This window comes from Plectropomus leopardus, chromosome 2 (assembly GCF_026936395.1).
Source record: "Plectropomus leopardus strain MGB_pleo_1.0 chromosome 2, ASM2693639v1, whole genome shotgun sequence".
NCBI lineage: Eukaryota > Metazoa > Chordata > Actinopteri > Perciformes > Serranidae > Plectropomus > Plectropomus leopardus.
The window spans coordinates 28787774-28811466 of NC_142177.1; the positions used below are offsets into that span (position 1 = coordinate 28787774).

The window sequence follows — 23693 nt, forward strand, 5'->3', positions numbered from 1 at the left end:
TATAATACATGTACTTTCCTTTTCTTAAATCTAGGCAATGTGTCAATAAAAACATTTAAACACTATCTGCTTTTTTAGGTGGCTTATCAGAGTGTCTCATTTCAAATTTCCATGATGTCTCAAGAATTGTTGTACCAGTTTTTTTTGTGAATAACTGAAACTGAACTGAACTGAACCGGTAGAAAGCTACCTCTTTAAAGATGGAGATCTGAATCATCTGTTGGCGACCCCTGAGTCAACTGAGATTGTATGAAGTGTACCTCTTTTGACCTTTTGGTCCCCAGATTTTGCCGCTGTGTAAGTGCTCTTGACTTTCACACTAGTCTTTGGCACAGACAGCATGCTGACATGCAGGCAGAGGTACAGAGGAGGAGAGGCTTTGCACCATAAGGCTTTGACATAACATAGTTGTCTCTCCTCTGCTTAGAAGTGGTGAATTGAGTTTATGTGACACAGTCTCTGGCTTTTGTTTGATATCTAGTATCTGCAAAAATGTTGTCGCACATACCCAATCTGTCCTCAGTGCTATTAGCTTGTGTAATATTTTAAATGAATGCTGCTGTCACACGGAGCATTGAACCGTCGAATATCCATTTTGAACAGCTGATCTGATTTGCTGCTTAAAAATTGCTCAAACAAATTGATCGACTAACTGATTAATTGATGAATTATGTCAGATCTACCAAGAGTTAAGCTATGGATTGCACTATAGAAAAAACAAACTGTGACAATCAGAATTTATCACAAAGTTATTCAAATACACAAAACCATTCTACCACCTAAGATTTATGTTGATTAGCAGACTTTATTCATAATAATACTCAAAGTAGGATCATCTGTTCATCTGCTGACACCAAATAAATCTCAAGTTAGATAATTGTATGCTGATTTCTCACTTCTTGCATTATTTCTGTTTGCGTGTGTTTTGAAACTTCAAATGTGCAGCTGTGTAAAAAAAAAAGTAGCTTAGTCTGCAGTGCACAGTGAACATCACACTTCTACCCATGACTGGCTTTGCGTGTTGAGGAACAGAGAAAAAAATAGCAGTTCTCAGACACGCTGGCTGTGCTTGAAGCGTAGCATTGATAGGTTTATGGACAAATTGGACCATTGCAGCTTATTTATTACACGAGCCTTCAGCAGTGCTCAGCTCAGCACAGTGGGGAGAAAGTCTTGGATGTCCCAAGAGTATTCATTTGTAAAGAGTGTCTCCCTTTTCTTCTTTTTTTTAATGGGCACTGTGGTGCTCAGAGCAGAGGATGGAGCAATAATTGCCGCGCTGCCAAATTCTCCAATTAGAGCTCAGATTAATGAGAATATTTTCTGCTTAAATTTGGCACCTGGATGACACCAGAGAGGATATCTATTTTGCTCACATCATATTGTTTTTTTAATGTATACTATGCACTACTACATAAAATTACGGTACACTACACCCGAGTGTTTATGACTCATCAGTCTTTGCAGACGGGTACTCTGGAAATGTTGATGGTACTGTAGATGACATTTCACAGTTTCCCCCACCTTTTTTCAAAGAGACAGACTGGCTAGAAAAAGATGATGTAGTGTTTTTGTACAATAAGTCCCTGCAAAAAAACTTAGCAAGCATCAAGAATTGTTCTGAAATTGCCAGATAGCATTTTTTGCTTCAGAGCACTAATTTCTCCGTCAGTGCTGCTGTACTGAAGGAAAAGGGAAAGGTCAAATGCTGGTTTAGACAGTGTGCGTGTCTATCTATCTATCTATCTATCTATCTATCTATCTATCTATCTATCTATCTATCTATCTATCTATCTATCTATCTATCTATCTGTCTGTCTGTCTAGTTCAAAAAAGCTTTTAAACAAAAATATGTTACTGCCAAAACAAAAAAAATAATGTTTTACATATATTACATGCATTAATTCATTACATATAGATATTAATAGAGGTGCCGCATACAGGCTCTGTATTGTACTGAATGCTGTCCATTTTTGATTTTTATACAAGACAATAAAGAACAGAATACTTTGTCATTGCACAAATGTACAACAAAATTTCAGTGGATCTCCTCTTAGTGGTAGAAGGTGAAAAAAAACACAGAGACAAAAACAGACAAAAAACAGCTGCAAATATTTACTCAAAACTATAGTAGTAAATAGTCAGCGATGAATTATCAGTAAAAGCACCATAGTTTTGATAACTGCATTTGATAATTGCACTCTACCAATACAGTTCACTGCAGCGTTTGTACAATTTAATACATTACTCTCTATATCTCTCTATCTATATATCTCTATTTCTATCTACCCACCTTTTCTATTTATCTTTCCTATCTACCTAAAGTATCCATCAGTCTCTCTTGTTTATATGTTCTCTCATATCCACCTTTATTTATTTGTTCATTTGGTCCTTGTTCCTAGGTGCCCGAGCCACAATGCCGCTGCGCTGTCGGCAGTATTCTGAGCGAGGGAGAAAACAAGGCAGACGAGGAGCTTTTAAATAGCTATGAGACATCTGGCTTTAATGTCTTTTCCTTTCCCGAAGTCACACACGTGGTCACTACCTCGTTCCCTCACACGACGTATTTCTCAATCCTCCTGGGAATAAGAAGAGTTTACCCACGGCTGGGTCACTACATCAAGGTACCATGTCCTTTGGACTCCTTTCCACCACTAACATACATTTAAATTTTGCATGTCACTACAAATAATCTTGAGATTATTTCTTTTTTGTCAATAATCAATTATTTGATCATTAAAATGACAAGAAAGCAAATGCTCCATTCAGGAAATGTGATATAGTAAGGCTTAATAATCGTAAAATCGTTAAGGTATACTCTTACACTAACACCCTCTACATAACTGTCACACATGCTTGGACACCTATGCATCTACAGTCCCAGTAGATTTCAGGCAGGACACCAGGGACATGTAGCTTTCAATATCATAATGTGATGGATGGGAAGTTAAAGACACTTACACTAAGAATTCATGAAGAAAAGGCAAATCTTGGTGTAAAATAATTCACTAGAATGCAGCAAATAAGGTTTTTGAAGCTCAAAGTCTTCTGTTAGAGGACTTCCAAGCCCCTATTTGGTGTTCTCCTCAAATACAGAAACAAAACCTTTGCCCTTGATCCTAATTGTGTATGTAAAAAAAGTACCCAATTCCCTTGCTTTCTAAATCTAATTAAATAAACATTAACATAAATTGAACATATTATTATCTAATATGATATATACACTGTGTGTGTGTGTGTGTGTGTGTGTGTGTGTGTGTGTGTGTGTATGTATATATAAACTGTATAGTATAGACCTACCACTCAAAGCGTTTTCACACGACATGTCACACTCACCCATTAACACACATATATATTTTAATAGTAACCATAGCTACCGTACCACCTGCTATTCAGTTTTTAAACACTGAAACACATTCACACACTGATTGAACAGCCATCAGAAGCAAATTGGGGTTCAGTATCTTGCTAAAGGATACTTCGACATGTCGAGTGGAGGAGTTAAACTCAATTTTATGCAATGTTGTTGGGAGTCCCGTAGTCCCCTGACCTAAACACGTGTATAAAGGAAAACAGAACTAACCACAGTGAAACATACTGTATGTTGACACAGCATCATTAGCATCAGACGTACATACAGTACTTGTCCCGTGGGCCTCAGTGTTCCCACAAAGCTGGCTGCACATTAAGTCAGCACACAAAGTGCCACTATAACACCCATAGAGCATGTATACTACATAAACAGATAATAGGCTGTCAATGATTCTGTTTTGACTCAGTATAAAATATTTTATATTCCTAAAATGGGAATAGGTGTAATAAATAGCCGTTATGAGCCAAGGCCTGTGTGCTTGTTTAAATGGCAAGAAAAGGAAAGAAAGCATGTGATGTGAAATGCATGTGTGCATGCTAGAATGAATCATTGCTAACGCTAAGGTGGGCTTGCGTGGCAAGTAAATGATCAATATCTAACCCCATGATGGTCACATGCACATCTGAGTCATACTGTGTGTTTTCAGGCGGCAGAAAATTGAAATGTGTTTTGTGAAAAGCTAAGCACGTCAAATCCTCGCTTTACATCCTCTGGGGGGTTGGGAGGTGTTTGTTAGGTGGCACAGCTGGAAGAGATTTATGGTACAGGAAAGATATGGAGGTGTGGAGTGAACTTGAAGACAAAGGAGAAAAAGAAAGAGAACAATTTGAGCTCCTTTTAGCACTTTATGATGAATGATCTCACTGAGTGCTGCTTGAGGGATGCTGGGAAAGTGAGTCATTGTTGTGAGGCGTGAGTTTTGTAGATGTGGTTTAATTATGCAGTGTGCTGAAACAGGTGGCAACACCACGGGTTGTCTCAATCACTCTGCTTCTGCTGGAGGAATGTGTTTGTGTGTCCTGTCTGGCGGCCTCTACCATCTGCTTGGGCGCTGTTTAAATCTGGCTCCGCTCCAGTGGCACTTACCCTATCAGAGAGGTCAGCAGACACAGCCATCAAAGTAGACATCAGTCTCCTTTACCAGCAATAATATTTCTTTTATCGATAATTGTTTCTACATTTGCTACACATAATTTACTGTGTTGTCTCAACACTTACAGGTTGTTGTTATTTGTAGCTGTTCAGCTCCATATTGGGAGACATTGTTGCATTTTATAATCAACAGATCCTCTCTGTCTGTAACATAAATATTGAATCATATAGAAGAATTATAGCTTCTACAGTGTGATATGCTTGGACGCATAGTAGAAAAGTGGATTTCTAGCTAGGGCTAAAAACATTGTTGCACAAGTTACTAGAAATTACTAATTAATTGCAATTAATAGTTACTTTTCTCAAAAGCAACTGAATTACTTTACCAATACAGCACATTAAAGAATACGTTGGAAAGTAACTGTTGCTTTTATTTTAAATATCGGCTTTAATTCTCTTATTAATGCACACTTAGCTATCATGGGTGGATTATGAGAAAATGGGCCCCTTTGGCATCGATATGCAAAAGGCCCCACCGCCTCTCCTGCAGATGATAAAATCACACAGTCTGTGTCTTTTTTGCATCTCTTTGTAGTCAGTATGCATCTTTTTGTGGTTTTGTCTCTGAGGTCATTATGTGCCTTTTCTTGGTTGTTCTGTGTATCTTTATAGTTTCTTTGCACCTCTTTGTGGTCATTTTTCGTTTCCATGTTACAGTAAAATGAGTGACATTTTGCAGATAAAGGCCATGGCGACCTCAGACAACTGTCACATTCGATCTGTAATTGTACCCATTATCACTATGATGGAAAATAAGGTGGGGAACAACAAAACACAATAGATATGTTCTGAAAGCCTATTTATTGTAGCCTCACAGGCCTTCAAATCATGCAACGCAAGTTTTTAAAACTTTTTTGGCAGTGTAAACTGAAATAACAACTGTTTCTCAGACACCCTGTCAGTTATTTCTAATCAAGATAGGTCTAATTAAATAAAAGCAAAACAAAAACATTACTGATGTATATGCTTTGTTATTAAAATCCTACAAACATTACAACTCATCACTGTAGGTCTATTGTTGTCCTTGATCATGAGGAGGGAAAATTAATGCCCATATTTCCAGAACAGCAGGCTTTAATTGTCAAAACTGTTGGCCATTATATGCAGTTAATGTGCAATGCTATTGAATGCCCTTTTAACATTTAATTAGTAGCCATAATAGCAATTATAGTTATCAGCAATTGTTTTTTTTTTTGTTTGACTAGTTAAAATTCCAAGCCAACATGATGTAATATTGACTTGCAGTAAATCTAATTAAAGACATCTACAATTCATTTCTCATTAGACAGAATGTTGATTCTTGGTTGAACAGTTAACTATTCATGGAAATGTTCCTTGTAAGTAAATCGCTGCTAGTCATCACTACTGATAAAATGTTAGTGGGGCTGATTGATGCATTCACATGACTAGGGATGTGCTGGTCCTTGGTGAGTAAAAACGTGACAAAGCAGCGTTCAGAAGAAAGTTAGTCATAACTTCCAGAAAGATAGACTGAAATAGTCCACCTTACACTTTTTCTCCCCTTCTGTCTCTCTGTATGAATATCCTTAAAAAAATCAATGAAATAGGCTGCATTTGTCTGCTATGATCAAGAAAAAAGTATCAAGTAATGATCCTGTTTAAATTTCTGTAACTGTAATTGCATTATGTCATTTGAAAAAATAATCAGTTACATTAGGCACTGCCAAAAGTAGTGGAGTTATAATTTCTCCCAGCACCAAGTCTACTGCAGCAAACAGACCTGAAATATATTATGCTTTCATAAAAAAAATCCGTTTGTGTTTTGTTAAAGCTGTTTTAAACAGGTATTGATTCAACTTCATGGTCATTGTAGGAGCTGTTTCTGATGTCTGATGCATCACGAACAGCCTTGACAAAGTTTTATTAACTCCTCTCTAATACAGTTTCAGCAAATCTGAACTTTATAACCTTCATGATGAAAGAGTTTCTGTCAGGCTGGCATGTCAGACATTCTTAGTTTTAACCAGATGTATGAAATAAACTTCATAAACTGGGGGTCTAAATGTATTAATTGCAGTAACCAATGTACTGCAGTTCCTGTCTATAATGTGTCTTGTGGGTGGCTCTCTGTCCTCTGTCCATTATTGCCCCTCCAGCTATTAGTGATATGTAACTCTCATATTGACCTGTTTCGGAGGATTGCAGACATAGAGGGTGGAATATATAGAGGATTATGTACACATTTTATGCCTGTCTGTATAGGTCTAAAATGTGAATTTATTGTTATGTAATTTAGTGGATAGATAGACCTTGGACCAAAAGGGTAGAAAAAGACTTAAGAGCTCTAGATCTCAAACACATTTTATTCACAGCTATGAAATCAAGTGAGAGATTTGATGCCAAACCATGTGGTTATGTTTAGAGGCCCTGATATCCGTTTAATAAAAATTGTAACATGAATGACACTTTTGGGGTGTAACTCCCAGGTTGGACAGTTGTTCTGTGCAGGTGGAGTTTGCAGCTGTTTCTTTACTGTTCTTTCTTTTTTTGGCTCTACAGTACATTTGCAACGTGGCATTGTACTGCAGTATTTTGTTATTAAAAGAAAGTCATGCAGTTATTTGAATACAGCTGCTCGATCTTGAATGACTGAACAGGGATGATGTTATCCTCCCCCTGTGGTCTCTAACTACACTGTGCAACACTTGAAATCAGTCAATTTCAGGGGGGAAAAAGTCAGAGTGAAATTCAGTTTTTATGTCTTGCAGTATTCAACACTGTGTTACTTTCTGGAGACTGATTCTCTTGCATCGCAATATTCACCCAGAATGCTCCTTTATGCAGATAACTGGGGCCTCTCTGAGACACAGCATTGCCCTATGCAGGTTGAGAGTTGAATCCTAATTATATTACTGAGCGCATTTACACATCAGCATTCAAAGAGTGACAACCAAAATATATTGCCAAGAAAATCCAGGCATTTCTAAGCTGTCAAACAGACTAAACCAACTGTCTAGTTTGAAATTATCAGAGCATTTAAAAGAACCAAATGTATTACCTGTCATGTCATGCGCCCTTATGTCTTTTCCAAGCAACACATAATGAAAACTAACCAACATCTGAAAGTTAATAATAGTTTTTCACTGGCGTTCTCTCAAAGGCATTCTCCCTTAGCTTAAAAAACCCTTTCTAAATCTACTAATTTCTTACAATATGTGATAAATTTCTTACCGAGTTGCTTATTGCCTTTTTCTCCATGTTTTTGGAAGAACTCTTACTAATTTGCCCAGGGCTCAAAGGTTTAAATACTTGTGAAAGGTGTCTGAAAGCAGCACAAGAGAAGTGATGTCAGTCCAGTATTCAGAGAGTTCACAGAGATGTTAATTCACATATTTATTAGACTGAAAGAGCTTCGAGAGCTCGTGGAACATAGCAAACTCGCCACTGACAGGAGATGAACTATACATCACTGATGTGTTTGCCCTAATGTTAGTTATTATACAGAAGGGGAGTATTATGTGAAGGATGGCTACAGTGCATCATTGAGCCATGATTAATTTCATTTTTTAAACTATGTTAAACAAATGAGTAATAAATGATTTCAGGCCCGTCCAAAAATCCTTGTACATGAAAATGATGAAAAACAGTTTAACGGTCTCATACCACAGTTCAGTAATGTATAGTTTACAGTGTTTTCCATGTTTTCAACAAGTATTTTTTTTAACATTATAATGTGTAATGTGTGAAATCACTGAAATTATCTTACCTGGATTTTTAATGATTTAAAGTAATTTGAAATCTATTTTTGAAGCAAATGCCATCTAAACATTAGAAGAAAACAAAAAACACAACGTTTCACTATAAACAGTTTGTCACTGTTTAAAATTCAACAACAATATATAAACTAAAACATGGCTCCCATTTAACAGAACAGCACAAATAGTCCTAAATGGGTCCCTTTTAGTGAATAAAGCATGCTGTTGATGGCTGACACTTTGAATATCCCAAGTGGTGAGACCTTTTCAAACAAGCTCATCAGCATTTAGCATGCCTGGCTTGTCATGGCAGAATGATTTCTGTCTGTCAGACACTTTGAGTTGCTGCCCCACGGTTGGGCCTGATATTTGCCTAGTCAGACCATCGATCGGCCCCAGTGTTTTTCTTCTGTGCCTTGGCTCTTTAGTGGTGGGCTACATCGCAGACGCCTTGGCATCTTGAGATTTGATTCAAGCACGGTGGCCAGGCCTTCAGACTGGATTGGGGACCGGGGTGGGAGAATAATATTGCTGACATTCACAGAGATCTAAAGGTTTGTGAAAGGCAGACGATGGAACATTTGTTCGCTTCGGGGCACTGAAGTTTCTTGCCAGCACAGAGGTTCTGGGCTGAATATAAAGCAAGTTTTTCTTTGTTCCTAAGAAATGGCCTTTTTTAGCAACTAACACACATGGTGTGACAGTGATCATAAAGTCCTCCTCGGCATGATAGCGAATGAAGCCTCATTTTTGGCACATAAGGTGCTGCCTCACACAATTCTTATTAGTGGGTGAGAGTGATGCAAAGCAGTGCACAGATGCTAGTCCGCAGGGCCTGTTAAACATGCAGACTTTTAGCAAAAGGTGACGTACGATCAGAAAGGTCAGAAAAGGTTGTGGGGTTTATATGCTGGGCAAAGTAATGGAGGCAGTGTCATATGCTGGAAGATTCAGAGTGTGATTAATTTGTATTTCTGGGGGTGTATAACTTTTGAAATATCTTATTAAGATGAAAGAGGACATGTATTCAGACAGTTTATTCCCATAGGTAGGGTTAAGCTCCATATGGGGGAGAAACCGACATTAAATTCAAAGCATTTTACAATGCTTTTCCTGCAGAACGTTTTTATTTATATTAGTATTCAGAAGTTTTACAAATTTCTTTTGTCTGTTTCAGTTGTAACTCATGGCACTAATGAGGTGCAGGGATCAAGCCGTGTGGTTAGGATGATTTATCAGCAAATGGTCAACTTCAATAGTCATTACATTTCCATCTCCAAATTTGCAATCTTGCACGAGCTTCTGTCAGACAGAAACTTTTGAAAATGCCTAACCTTTTGTATGTCTGCCTCATTGACATTCAGTCAGAAACCTTTTTGTTGCCACCTGCTGTGGCGTCTTTCTTTCACTGACCACATTTTACTTCATTTGAATACACTGAAGCCCAACTTGTCCAATAAATTGCACATGAACTCTGATATAAATCAAAATGCAAATAAAAGATGCAAAGTAATACAAATCAACATGCTTCAAATATGGAGTGCATGTGCTAACATTGAAATAAAGAATGCATAATAATAAACAGTTATAATGATGTGATTCACATTACAATGACAGCCATTACAACTGTCTGTTGAAGACCTAATTTTGTCACACTAAAAATCAATTAGTCCTCTTATCTTGAAATGTGGTATTGAATATTCATTTAAATGTCTGTTACATTTTTTTAAAAGCACAACACTTGGCAGTAGAATTCTCCCAATTAACTATTTAGTTCATTGTCAATTGATTTTGGCATATCCAGGATATCATGGAAATCAGCAAGATTAATTTCATGATTTTGGTAATGTGAGTGCATGCGTGAGTGAGTATGTGTATCTGTCTGTCTGCTGCTAATCTTACAAACTACTGGATCAATCAGCCTAATATTTTTTGTGCACATTCATGACTGTATGCTTAAGGACCTCTTGTGGTTGATGCGATTCACAAGTGTTGAAAAACGTGTTTTGTTGACTTTTTAAAACACTTGTTGACTGCTGAATCCACACTCCTCTTTTTTTCTCTGACAAAAATATCTTGACATTTTGCTACACAGGGCTGACTACATAGTGAGCAACAAGCTTACTCTGGTACGGTGATAAAAGCACAACACTTACCAGCAACATCCAGAGTCCGCTGGCCGATGTGCTGCGACCCAGTTTTGTTGTGTCCGCTGCATGTCGTCATTACCACAGCAGAGGCAGAACGTTTCTAGCAGATTTTATAGACTTGCAGATTTTATTGATTTGGTCATTTTTTCTTGATATTTGTGCTTCTGCAATAAGTAAATGAGTAGGTAATGCGGTTAAATTGTTTTTTTTACTTTGTTTTAATTGTGTTCATTGTTGTTATTTCCTAATTTTGTTGTGCTGTAACCTACAAAGTAAGTACCGTTAAAAGTCCAATTCTGAGTACATGGATCAAAGATTTGTGGCGATGTTTCTTATTAAAAATACATTCATACTCATAATTTGGTGTATCTTCTGAAAGTACTGCGGCATGTCTACTGGAATTACAAGAATTGTCTAGAGTGGCAGCAATCAGCTCAGGAGGCTGGAGCTCTTTTTTTTTTACTGTATTTATCTAGATACAGAAGGCTTCATCTCCAACAAGCTAAAGCACATTTTTTTTGTTTATCTTTTTTATCCCCTCAGTCTATCTATAATTTCTATGAACGTTTGGGCATGTCATCCCTCCTAATCGCTTTTCTAATTCCCTCCTGCCTTGTGATCACAAACAGCAAGCACTATTTGCACTTAAAAACATGTGAACATGTTTTAAAAATGAAAATAACAGCTTAATTACTCTTAAGGCAATGAAATGTTGAGTAAGAGCACAGGCATTCTGTCTGCAGGTGTTATTTCTTTTGACAAAGGGAAAAAATAGTTTTAATATAATATAATGAAATTAATATATCTGGGCATGTTGTTTTATTTTTAACCAATTAATTATATTAATGTACTAAATCACAGGGCCTCTTTCATCAAGTATGTTGCGTCATGATCCTGTGAGCGAACTCTTCCCATGGGACGCTCTGCGGAGTTTGCCCGTCAAATGTTCAAACATGGCTTTCATCCTTCAGCAGCTGGGAATCTACTGTTGGTGTTAAATGTCACATCTACATATGATTGATCTGATTCAAACTTTATCCTCTGTTGCACTGTCGCTCTGAATCAAGATCAGGCAGCAGGGTGTGATTACAATTTAAGAAGGATAGTTATTTTTAGATATGGGACAAATTGTTTTGTGCCACTGGCCATCTTATCAATCATGTAGGATGTAAGGATCGAGCGAATGCTTAAAAGACGCACGCTGTCTACTCTGATGTTACCGGTCTGTGATTTTGCTGTTAAACCTGCTCCCTGGTTTGTCCCGCTAATACAAAGAAAATATGTGGAAGAAAATGACTGGAGGAGCTGTGTAAATAACAATTATTGTGGCTGGAGTCTTTTGACTTGAAGGGTTATTTTGCCGATTTTTAACCAGCTTTGTATCGTAACAATGTGCTTGGTATGTGTAAATACTTTCCTTCCATCTCACCAACACCCAGATCTACCTGCTCATATCTCAGCTCAAATCTGTGTCTTCCAGCAGATTGGAGCTGGCTCTAAGGCTGTTGCTCAAACTGCAGATTGTACTTCTACATTTTCATATATATGCCACCATGGATACAGAGAGGATAGAAGCGGATCAAGAGAGAGACTCGCTCCCCTCTCTCTCTCCTTCTCTCTTTCAAATACAGATTGAACATGCAGTGCTGATTAGCTATAAACCAATATTCTGTCACTGTACTGCCTACTTCTCACCTAAAATGTCTACAGAAACAATTTTAGTGCACTTCTGGTTGTAATGTCAGAATTTGTGAACAGGAAGTAGGCACCATACTGTTAACTGTATTGTAAAATGAAGTTGAATAATACTCAGGTCAAACTGTAAAACTAAAGCTGTGATGATACGAACTAAGATTGTGTTACTGCGTTGTCTTTTTCTCACCCAAAATGTCTTCAGAAACATATTGGAGTTGCCCCTTGAAAGTTGGAGGCTTGAATTATGAGACCTTCAGTTGGCTGATATTGCTTCAAGTCAAGCAGTTGTTGTTTTTTTTGTCTTTTTTCCAGTGCAGTGTACTTTTGTCACACTACTCTTTGCAGATGTGGACATCAGGCAGTGACACAGGGAGGGAGAAACTGCACCTTATGGTGAATTTACAGCTCACAGCAAGTTAATACGAAACAGTCTCTGGCTTTTGTTTGATATCTAGTGTTGGCAAAAAATGTTGTTGTACATTTATGACCCTTTGTTAGCACCATTAGCTTGTTTACTATATTACATGGATGCCACTGTCACGCTGAAAGTCCTGCAGAGCCCGTTCAGACTCCAGAACTTTGTATGTAAAACTAAACAAATTGTTGAATAAAATATTCTTATGGAACAGCCAAATCTGATTCGACTGACAGAATAATGAGTCTGGTAGAGCAACATGTTTTAACTTACTGTTTAAATGCAATTTGAGATCGCTTGTTACCAGCCATCAGCCATATTGTTTCCTGTAGAAGAGCGACAGGAGCATTTATCGGTCTGTTGTGGCACAGTGCATTCTGGTTGTTGTAGGGTTTTTTTTTTAACTTTTGAGCAAATTCAAAAGCCACAGGCCTTTTTCTCTGTTTTCCCTGGTGATGCAGCACCAATTTAATTCATTTGTGCAAATGCATAGACAGCCAAGTTAAATGAAAAGACCATCTTTAAGCAGTGAAATACTTCTTTAGCTCCCTCAAAATGAGATTCAGATTGGGCTACTTGAAGCACATATGGCACTGTCTTATTAGCAGCTTCCTGCAGTAGGACTAGCCCAAATCCTTCAGGAATCAAGCCAGTAAAATGTTCAAATTTTTAGAAATATGGACAACTGGTTGGGACACAAATAGAAATGTATTTCCTGCATTCTGTGATATCTCCCCTTCATGTTAAAGATGCTGCTGATGTATTCATGATTGGATGATTTGCCAAAGCAAATACCAAAAGTCTCTCAAAAATTGTAGTTTTAGCTCTATTAGGACTAAATATTGCATTCATAAAGCTCTTTTCAACACCTGGTCAGTTTGTGTATCTGCGATGTGGCTCTGCTGGATAGAAGAGAAAAGGAAGCACACAAATGCGAACACACACACACACACACACACACAGTCATTCTCTTATGTCGGCTAAAATATTCCAACAATTTGGTCGTGTCTTTTGTCGAGATAGACATGCAAATTAAATGAATTTGCTCCAGTGTCCTCTTGAGGGATTTTCTGAAAAGCAATCCAGAGGCAATTTTGAACCATTCAAGTATGAGTCGGACAACAGGGTGGGGGCACCTAACCAAGGTGCAGAGGTTTGGGACCTCACTGAGCTAACTAAAGAAAATGGGAAAGATAAAAAAAAGAGGCTTAAAGCTTAACTGCTTTATTCAGCTCGGTGACTTTCAAATAGACCTTGTTCATTTGTCAGGGCTGAATAAGTCTGTGTAAAGACTGTTGTTGCTTGAGTGACACCTGGATTGTTCGTACTGGCAGCAACTACTGTCACTCATTATGCCGTCAGCCCCTTTAAACTGCTTTTTTTTCCCTTCGGGGCTTTCAAATGAAATGAAGTCTATAAAGGGGCTGCATAGATACTATATTCTATCACCCCCCACCTCTATGTAAAGTAATAAGACCCATAGAAAATGTCTAAAAAGACTGTAGTAGCATTGAGGAAATGCTATTGTAGTTCTGTGTGTTGACAGTCAAAATAATCATGTGACAAAGCAAAGCAGAAAAGAGGAGAAATACAGCATTGATATGAGGGGTTTCATTGGATGTGGCTGGAGAAGTAAAGGAAAGAAACAAAAGGGAAAGTAAATTGCTAGGGAGAAGAAGGCTATGCGCCACTGATGGAGTGGTATCCTCCATAATCTTACAGATTACTGTCATTAACACACAGGGTACAGGAAGTGGTCAAATGTCACCATGAATTACATGTTCTGCATTGCCACTGAGTGTTTTGCAGTGCCCCTTGATACACACATTTAAGTATTTTAAAAACAGGAGCTGGCACAATTTCAGCTAATGGCAGTTTTGATCTAAAGGTCACTGTTTCACTTTTTCTGAAGTGTCTGAAATCTTTACTCAATCCATTTCACACATCAAAGTCTGTTTTCTGACTCACTGGTTGTAGACTGTGGCTATAAACCTGCCATTTGTCGGTTGATTTAGGACAGCACTCTCCCTTCCTTCTGCTATCTGCATGTTACCGTTTCCAAAACATGTGGTTTTAATGGGTCCTGTTCCTCCAGAGCTAAAGTATAGTTATATTTCACCTCAAGGGCACTGATTAGCCGTTTTTTTTTTTTTTATCACCAAAAGTTGAATCACACAGTGACATATAACTGTTACTGGTTTTTTTGACATTTTCTTTTGCAGTGCCATTTTAATCACAGGACTCGCCTCCCCACGAGCCTTGTGATCCACCAAAGTTCACCCCCAACACATATTTTGCAGGGGAACTATCTATCTATCTATCTATCTATCTATCTATCTATTTATTTATTTATTTATTTATTTATTTATTTATTTATTTATTTATTTATTTATTTATGCCAATTTTAAGGTGATTTTCTTGTATTGTAGTTGTTTGCTTGATTTATGTTATTTCTACTTTTGTTGCTCATTGCCACCTTCCAAAGATTTTGAAAGAAGCCAAGTCTATTTTTTAGCTTTCAAAGAGTTAAACCTCTCTATAAAGGCACGATATAGTGGATTTCTGCTGCTGTCAAAAAAACAAAACAAAGTGGGGCCCCTTCTAGCAACCCAATGACAGCTGGGTACTGCTGTTAGTTAGGACATTCATTAAGTGTAACTGTCTGCACAATGAAACGAGCATACCTTTCTGGTCTCCAGAAACAAACAAACAAACAAAAGAAAGAAAGACCAGGGTGTGTTAAGCGGCCTCAATCGGCTTCTTTGCATTGGCCCCCTTGAGAGTCTAGGACAGCCACTGCTAACAAAGTGGCTAAATTGCCATGTTGTTTTAGGTGCATCTACTGATGCAACTAATGTTTCCAAAAAGTCGAACTCTGGTCCTCATCTCCGCACCTGGTCGAATCTTTGATTAATTGCGGAAATTTATCACTGAAATTTCAATGCCCAAACAATCCTAGACAGCCCTAGATATCTGCCATTCCAAATTGTTTATCATGAGTTCAGTGTTACAAGAGTGGCATTTTTGTCAGTGTAGTACTCTTTCAGTACCAGCATGGTAGTTAAAGTTCTGGCAACGGTTCAATTCCATTTTCCAGTTTCTGTTTGCAATGTCCCGTGGGATAAGATAGAAGGCATGGTCTTGTGGACATGTTATCTGCAAGGGAGACAGTCACTTTCCCCTGCAGCCACTGAAAGCCTGCTGTCATTATCAACCATCAGTTGAATATTACCTTTGAAGTCATGTTAGTCTACTGCACTTGGTAGTGTCCCTGCAGCATTTAGCACCGAAATATGTCTTGCTTCTCACTTTTAAAAAGCTGTGTGAATGCTCAAGCTTTGATGGATGTTATTTTACTGTTGACGTGTTTTTTCCTCTGCTGCAAGTATAACACGAGAGAAATCTGTTGCACATTTCTTCTTCGTATTCACTGAACCATGTGGACTGAAATATGAACTCAAATATGCCTTAGCAAATATGACCTGAATGACACTGAAATGACAACTGGACCGAGACGAAGGCATTTCATATACTCGTGTATTTCTCGTAGGACTTGTTATACACCATCAGTACCATCGCTGAATAGCTAAACAGGCCTGGGCAGTAAAAAATTTTTGGTAATGTTTATTCAAACACATGCACACACACACACACAAAGTTGTAAATATTGCTAACATTGCATGCCCTCTGCAATGTGAGGACCCTGAAAGCCTCAAACTTAATTGTATTTAGTAAATGTATATTTCAAATAGATGTTGCTCATCTGTGAAACCACACATCAACCACAAACCACAGCCTTGGATTTCATTCTGATAACCACTGAAAGTTGACACAGTGCCTTTACCTTAAATGACTTGCCTAACACTCATGCATGTAAACTGGTTGTCTGCTAGTCTATATTTGTCTCTGGATTCTTTTGCTTGTCTTGTAGAGAAGCAAAGACTTTCAATAAACTTTCTAAACCTCCAGTGGCCATACAAATTGGAAAAGTTTTGTAAAGACAAAACAACTCTCAAAGAGTTCTGCTGCTTTCCAGATGTAACAGTCTTAAGATATAGGGCATTTTTGCATGATTTGATAGAACCAATGATAGATATTCGTAATCAAACCCCAACGCTAAGTGAAGGTCTGTCTTAAGGCTGCCACTGCAAGGCGTAAATGTCATGGAAACAGCCAGTGGTTGGTGCCTGTGTTAGGTCAACTGTTGATGTTGGTGGACTCCATTAACAAGCCAGTGTATACTGTTGTACATGGTTAGCACCACAGCAGAGCTGAAGAAGGGCAAGTTTCTCTGAAGTGCACAAAACATCACATCTTTTAGATGTTCCCATAACCTTTTTACCATTCCTTTACATAGAAAGTAGTTCACAAGCTGTAAAAAACTGTAAAAATAAAAAGACTGTAAAAATGATAGACGACATAAAAACTTCTCAAAAGTGAAGTCGAAACACATTGATTTGCTCCTGGCTGCTGGCTGCTGTACATGTTATAAAGTTTTTGTCACACTGATGTTTGTTCAAGTGTTCGTGTTTCTGATAAGTTTGGTGTTAATTAGTTATTTGATACTATAAAAAGGGTATTTGACGTCATGATTGACATGGTGACGATTTCCAATTAGTGTACTCGAGATCAATGGTGCTGCTTGTGATTGGGTCTAGTGGGTCAAGCAGACAGCATACACTGGCTCAGCCTAGCATTGCAGATGCTTGTAAGTTGCACTCCTTATTAAAGTAAAAGTCAACGCTGGAAGGAAATCACAGAAGATTTTTATTTGCATAGAATCTGAAACTCACTTTGATCATTTTTGTTTAGTTTTCACTATATATTTTAAGGCAAACTGTGACATTGCTGACATGTAAAACAATAACACTGCACTACAATTTTATGCTCTTGAAATTAATTTTAAAAATTATATTTTCCATATAATTTTCAGTATTTTGTCATATCTTCAAGAATATCGTTATCGCAAAATTACCCTGAAATATCATGATATTCTTTAAGGGCCATATTGCCCACCCTTAGCATAAACTGAGACGTGTCGTCCATCTTCATACACAGTCTCCAGCTGTTAAAGACAACCAAGAAAGTTGGGAAAGTCCCACTTTTTAAGTTACAGTCAGTTGTTGGCAATAAAACATGAATAATAAATGTCAAAAATTATGTACTGAACCTGTATTTTGTCCATTTGTGTTATGGTTTGTTATGCTAATGGTTGACTAGAAATAGCTTGAATGGTGAGTTTTTCTTGCTTACAAAGAAATGTTAAATTTGACTTAATATCCCTAAAAACAGCCCTGTTTGCAGATTATCTGAACCCAGTACAATGGTTGGGAGCACTTATCTGCCACTATGTTCCATCCGCTGTCCTCTTCACTGCTGACAGCATGTTGTTCAGATTCTTTTGCTTTTCTCCTCAGGAGACAAGGGGCCATTGTTGAGGCAGAGGTTGGTGTTTTTATCCATCTCGGCACTCAGAATGATCATTTGTCGGCTGTTTTCCTCTCTGTTTTTCCCGTCTATCTCCCCATGGGCAGCAGATCTTCGTGTTTCTCCATCAATTTTTCACTGTCTTTGTTTCATCAAGGCTGACACTCTAAGATACAGGAAGTTCAATGTCTCCTGGGATTTAGTGTCACTCTGAACATTGCTGCTTTTAGACATAGTCAAATGCTGGAAAATTTTAATAATTTTGATTTATTCCCTTAGCAATCTCTGTAATATCATCTCTACAGCAGAAAACTCAACCTGAGAATGAATATGGATTGTTGTTGATTATGAGTATTATTAAAATTGTTGTTTTTGAATAAATTCTTGCAGCAAACTTGCCACATAAACCTAAAATATATTTTAAAAAAATGATTAAATATTATCTCAAATAAAATTCCTCTGAGATTAGGCTACTAATATTACTGGCAAACTATATAACATTATTGCAGGGGTGTCCAAACTTTTTTTTAATGGGGGCCAGATGGGATAATGTGAAAATAAAAGGGTTATTCAAATTTTTAAAAAAGAAATCAGAAGCAAACAAAACAAGCGCAACTGTTTCATGTTTCAACAGCCCTCAATGTCGACTTCTTTGCTGTGGCCATGTCTGTTACCTAGCAAGAAATGTGTGCCGTTGGGTAACTGACTGTTTGTTTCCAGTCTGTTTATGAAAACACATTCATTTTACCCACGTAGTTCTGACTTTGGCATGCCTACAAACTGTGTGATACTCTTATCATCATGAAGTGAACAGAAAAAATGTAAAATGAAATCACTTTATTAACCAATATTGAATGGAGGGCCACATATAGCATATTTTGAAAGTCAAGCCAAAGGCCGTTTAAACTTGGTCTGGGGGCCAGATTTTGGACATGCCTGCCTTAATCTGCCTTTAAAAAAGGCCGTTGCTTACAAGTGGCTAAATGAGATTCAGAATGTCATCACGCCGAACATGGTTTTACAGCCTCGTTTTGGTGGCAAACATTTGTAAGTTTCATATCTTTACTGTTGGTATGTGGTGGGAAAACGTGCTGTTTTTTTGACATTTTAAAGAACAAATTTGGATTCAGATATAACATGGTATGCATTTGAGGGCATTCTTAAACCAAGCCAAGATAAAGCACCACCTGGGAAAAACATGTCTTATTTCTTTGTGTGCTGTGAGTTAATGGCTCCTCTGCAGAACCACCACTGGTAGCTCATGCATACAGTAAGCTTTATTTATGTCAGAATTGACTTTGGTTATTGCGCCTCTACAATACCAGCACTTTTTTCCTTGTTGAAATTACGCCTCCGGTGCCCAAATGTATTCACTATATTTGTCACGCTGTCCCAGAGTGCCTCTTTATGCGCTGGTAAAATATCTCTTCTTTGAGGCAGAGAGCTCTTCGGTGCTGTCTTCCCCACCAACACTTCCAGCTACTCACTGCAGAGAAATTTACTCCTCCTTTGTCTATTACTGAATTGCTGCTCGGAAAAGAAATTTCAGTAAAACAGATTAGGAGAATGTACACTTACAACAAGCCACACAATTTAACACTTAAACATTCATGTCCTAAGAAGGAGAAGCTGCAAAAGACAACAAACAACAATGGAGAAAAATACAGATTTATTTGTATCATCCAGTGCAAATACATGGACATGAATAAATTGTTTATGAGGCTTATCCAGATTATGTTAATACTCAGAATATGGTGTTATCAGGTTATGCATATTGCCTGTATACATCCTGTTTTCTAGAGCTAATATATTCAGGTTTCTCATAACCGGAATCTGGTTATTTGCACACTCAGACGCATAAACGGGATACTCCAAAACCCTGATCATAAACCAGTTATTCACGTCCATGTGAATGTACTCAGTGTTTAAATATACAGAAAACAAGCCATAATTTAATGTAGTATAACTTATTATAGTCAGAGATAGGAAATGGGAAATCATTTGCACTGACCCATATGCGCCTATGTTGAGTGAGTGTCATCAGATCTAAGTATCGAATCTTTGGCAATCTGTATTATTCTGTGTATATGCAACAGTTTTTGCACCTGCCACAACCTTATCACTTATTTTATCTGTTATGGTAGTAAATTAACAGATCTATAAAAACAAATCTCTGAGGCCTTCACATGCTATCCATCCATCCATTTTCTTCATAAATTGCTTAAATGTAACTATTCCAGACATAAGGGAGCATGCCTGTTTGGTACAGACCACAGCAAAAATGAATTCATCAAATTTTTCATTCATTTATTTTTTCAGTGAAAATTAAATGCAAAAATTACCTATCCCACTAAGATTATGACTCATATTGCAGTTGCATCATCTGTTAAAATAATCGTAATATGATTTTTTTGTCTGTTTTTGAATATATTTATATACTATATAATTCATGTGTGGTGTACAGAGCCTCCACGACTTTCTAAGCAAAAGTACATAACCACGTTGTGCCAGGGGGCCCGGAAATCTTGTTTTGAGCTAAAAATACCCTGTACGGTTTCATTTATTTATCCAAGGACACATGTGATGTATTTGCACAGGGGTCCCGTGCAGATGTTGTTCCTCAGGCGAGGAACCTGGAAAGAGAGGATACTCACACATCCTCTTCTTCGTGTAGAATATCCTTTACCAGTTCCCTCGGGACGCATACTGCAGAGTGGCTACAAATAATAATAAATACACAGCTAGCATGAGAAAGTCCTTGAAGAGTTGATTAAAGGGTTGTGTGTGTACACACACGAGCCTTTTTGCGTGATGTTTTTGGTAATCCCCTACACTGTACAAATTTCATTCATTTATAATCCTTTGTTGAAGCAGATTTTCCTTCACTATGTTTCAGGACAACAAGGCCCCATAATTACAAGGTTTATTTAACTGTGACATTTGAATTAGCTCAATAATTAAGCTTTCTAGAAGCCATAATAGCTTCAATGGTACCTTTGAATGGTTCCCCGTGAAATAGCTGTGGCAAGTGGCTGATGTATGCATGAAAATCATGTGAAGGGAAGCGTCTTCTCTTAAAGATGCTTCTGAGAAGAATTGGATCACTGCTGTCCCCTTCCATATCTCAACTTAATTTTGAAACGCATTGATGGTGATGGTCAGAATCATCTTTTTTACCTGCTATGATTCATGACAAACAGCAAACAGCAACATCAAGCAGGGATGGATATATCCATGTCCTCAGTCAAAGTAATGTGAGGTCATGCTTTGTTGGCTCTTGTAATTTCCCATGTCTCTTCCCTTAATAATGCTACAATGTAATAATGTTTTCATGCCTGAGAAACAAAATCATATCTTTCTGGTGAAAAATATCACCAAATCTGTCCCTTGGAGGATGTGAAGAAAAAAAATGACCTTACTATGACCCTGTTACTCTGGATTGCCTTAAGTGCTCTCCTGGGCTCCTGAGGCCCTGACACTGCAGGAGAAGAGTTTGGAGAAAATCAAACAAAAATCAATAAGTACACCGTCCTCAATCCCCTACTCAATTACAAAAGCCTACCGTGCAGCGAATCCACTGCAGGTCTAATTATTTGCCTGCCCTTTCTCACAGGTCTTCAGTTTTTAAGACACAGAGAAACCTCATCACCTCATCACATAGTTAGGCTTGTTTCTTTACTTACCCAGCAGTGATAAGTGATGGCTTTAGGCTCCATGTTTGAGTGCACAAATAATTAAGATGTCCTCAGGTCTCATAATAAAAAAATGAATAAAACACTGTAGGACAGCAACTAATTATTTTAATTCATTCTTTGTTGTATAAAATGTAAAAAAAATGAATAAATCACAATGTCTTAAAGCCTATTAATACAACTCAAAATTGCTTGTTTTCTTTGACCAACAATCTAAACTGAAAGTTATTTAGTTTGTTATCACATTAGATGAAGAAAAGCAGCAAATCCCTTGCATGTGTAACAAGAGAACATTTTTGCATGAAAATCATTTAAATTTAAATTTAAATTTAAATTTTACTTAAAGGTCAAATTCAGTGTTATCCATTTTTTTTAAATGAGGGCCAAATTAGAGAATGTGAAAATACCTTGGGGCTGTATCTCAAAGCATATGGATTATTAAAAAGTCAAATACAAATGAGACGAATGTAACTGAGAAAGTATTTTAAAAAGTGGTGTCCCTCGCTGTCGACTTTATGCTTTACTATCTTGCAGGAAAGGTCTGAAGGTAGGTAACTGTTTGTAGGTTTGGTTACCGTCTGCTTATGAAAACATCCATACAGTTCCTGCTTGGTGCATTTACATTAAGGTTGTGGAACTAAATCTTCACCTGTGTGCCAAGCTTGTTGGAGAATTTTGGTGGCCAACGCAGAAACACAAATTGCCCCACTGAATGTTAGATTTGTCCATTCTGGGTTGCTGTAGAATAACATGGCCAGCTCCTTGGAAGAGGACTCACTACATATGTAGATATAAACAGCTCATCCTAAGCTAACAAAAACACCACAATTCTTAAGTGATGATAAACTAATTAAAATGTAATGTAGTTATGAATATTACACATCATTTCTACCTATAGATGCACCTAAATCCTACACACTGGACCTGTTAACATCTGATCATCAAAATAGCTACCAATTAACTTCTGTCAGTCTTCTATTCGAGTAAGCAACTAATTGTTTTGGCTCTTGGCAGTCCCGTCTTTCAGAGACAGTAAGCATTTTAAGTCCTACCCTTCTGCACGTAAACCTCTCTTATTTTAGCATACATGTATCATTTTATCTGCCTCTCTGCAAAGTTGAGGTATATACTGGGGTCAAATGCTGGTCATAGTCTTAGATGCATATTGTCTACTACACATGCTAATAAAATATAAAACAGTGGTTTTGAGTTTGACAAGTTGTGATTCTTAGAGAAAAAAAGTCTTGGTTTTGTCCTTATTCATAGTTGAAATTCTCTTATTATTTTAAAACAGTACCCTAGTTATTAACTTCCAGGAGAACTTCATGAAGCAATAAAATCAGCAAGTTATGCTGAGCGCACACGCTGGGAGAGCGAACCCTCTCACTGAATATTAATCCATTCAGAATGAATTAGCATTTAGCATTCCTTTATTCTTCACTCACTTGTCTGGCCATCACTGTTGGTCTGAAAAAGTCAGAAGCACTCAACCCTCAACCTCCTGCCAAAGAGCAGTCACTTTTTCATTAATGAAAAGAACATCTGAAACTTTAATGCGCTAATACAGCTTCTGCCTTCTGTTTCTGCAAAGAATTCATTTGAGGTGGAATAATTTTTTTAGTGGATGTTCAGGAGTAAGGCAAACAAAAATAATGGAATGAAGGCATGAAACTTTGAAACAATCTGTTACAGAGGCAGATGCACAGAAGATCCATTCGGCTTTGTGTGAAGCCTGATAGCTTTCCAGGAGAATATATATGTTTTTTTTATATAGCAATTTGAGATGTTGTCACAAAGAAAACAAGATTGCTTTCTATTTTTCTCAGATTCACGGCATTTTGTTTTCCACAGTTACTTCCACTGTTGCCATACTGGGGATAGTGTGTGCATGGAACTTCCAATACTCTTTGGTAGCTGATAGCTACCAGGAAAACAAAAGTGTTATCCTCTTCAAATTTTGGTTGCACAGTGGAGTGCTTCTCTTTTGCTGTGAATCGAGCCTTCATTTTCTTGGGAGATCGTACCCGGTAGCAGACAGAATTTCAAAGTGAAAGTAAGACTTAAAGTAAACCA

General features: G+C 37.5%; 1 protein-coding gene across 3 annotated transcripts in view; it reads left to right on the forward strand.

Annotated features, from left to right (window-relative positions):
* Window positions 1–23693, forward strand: part of tex264b (testis expressed 264, ER-phagy receptor b) — a 47107-nt gene that overhangs the window by 6496 nt on the left and 16918 nt on the right. For 2 of the 3 annotated variants that reach the window (XR_015779398.1, XM_042493881.2), the window contains exon 2: window positions 2403–2624. The exons of the other annotated variant lie outside the window; for it this stretch is intronic. Coding sequence is in view for 1 of the 2 variants with exons in the window: in XM_042493881.2 (XP_042349815.2) it covers window positions 2403–2624 (222 nt within the window). In the remaining variant the exon portion in view is untranslated. The remainder of the gene's footprint in view (window positions 1–2402; window positions 2625–23693) is intronic. 3 annotated transcript variants of the gene reach the window in all.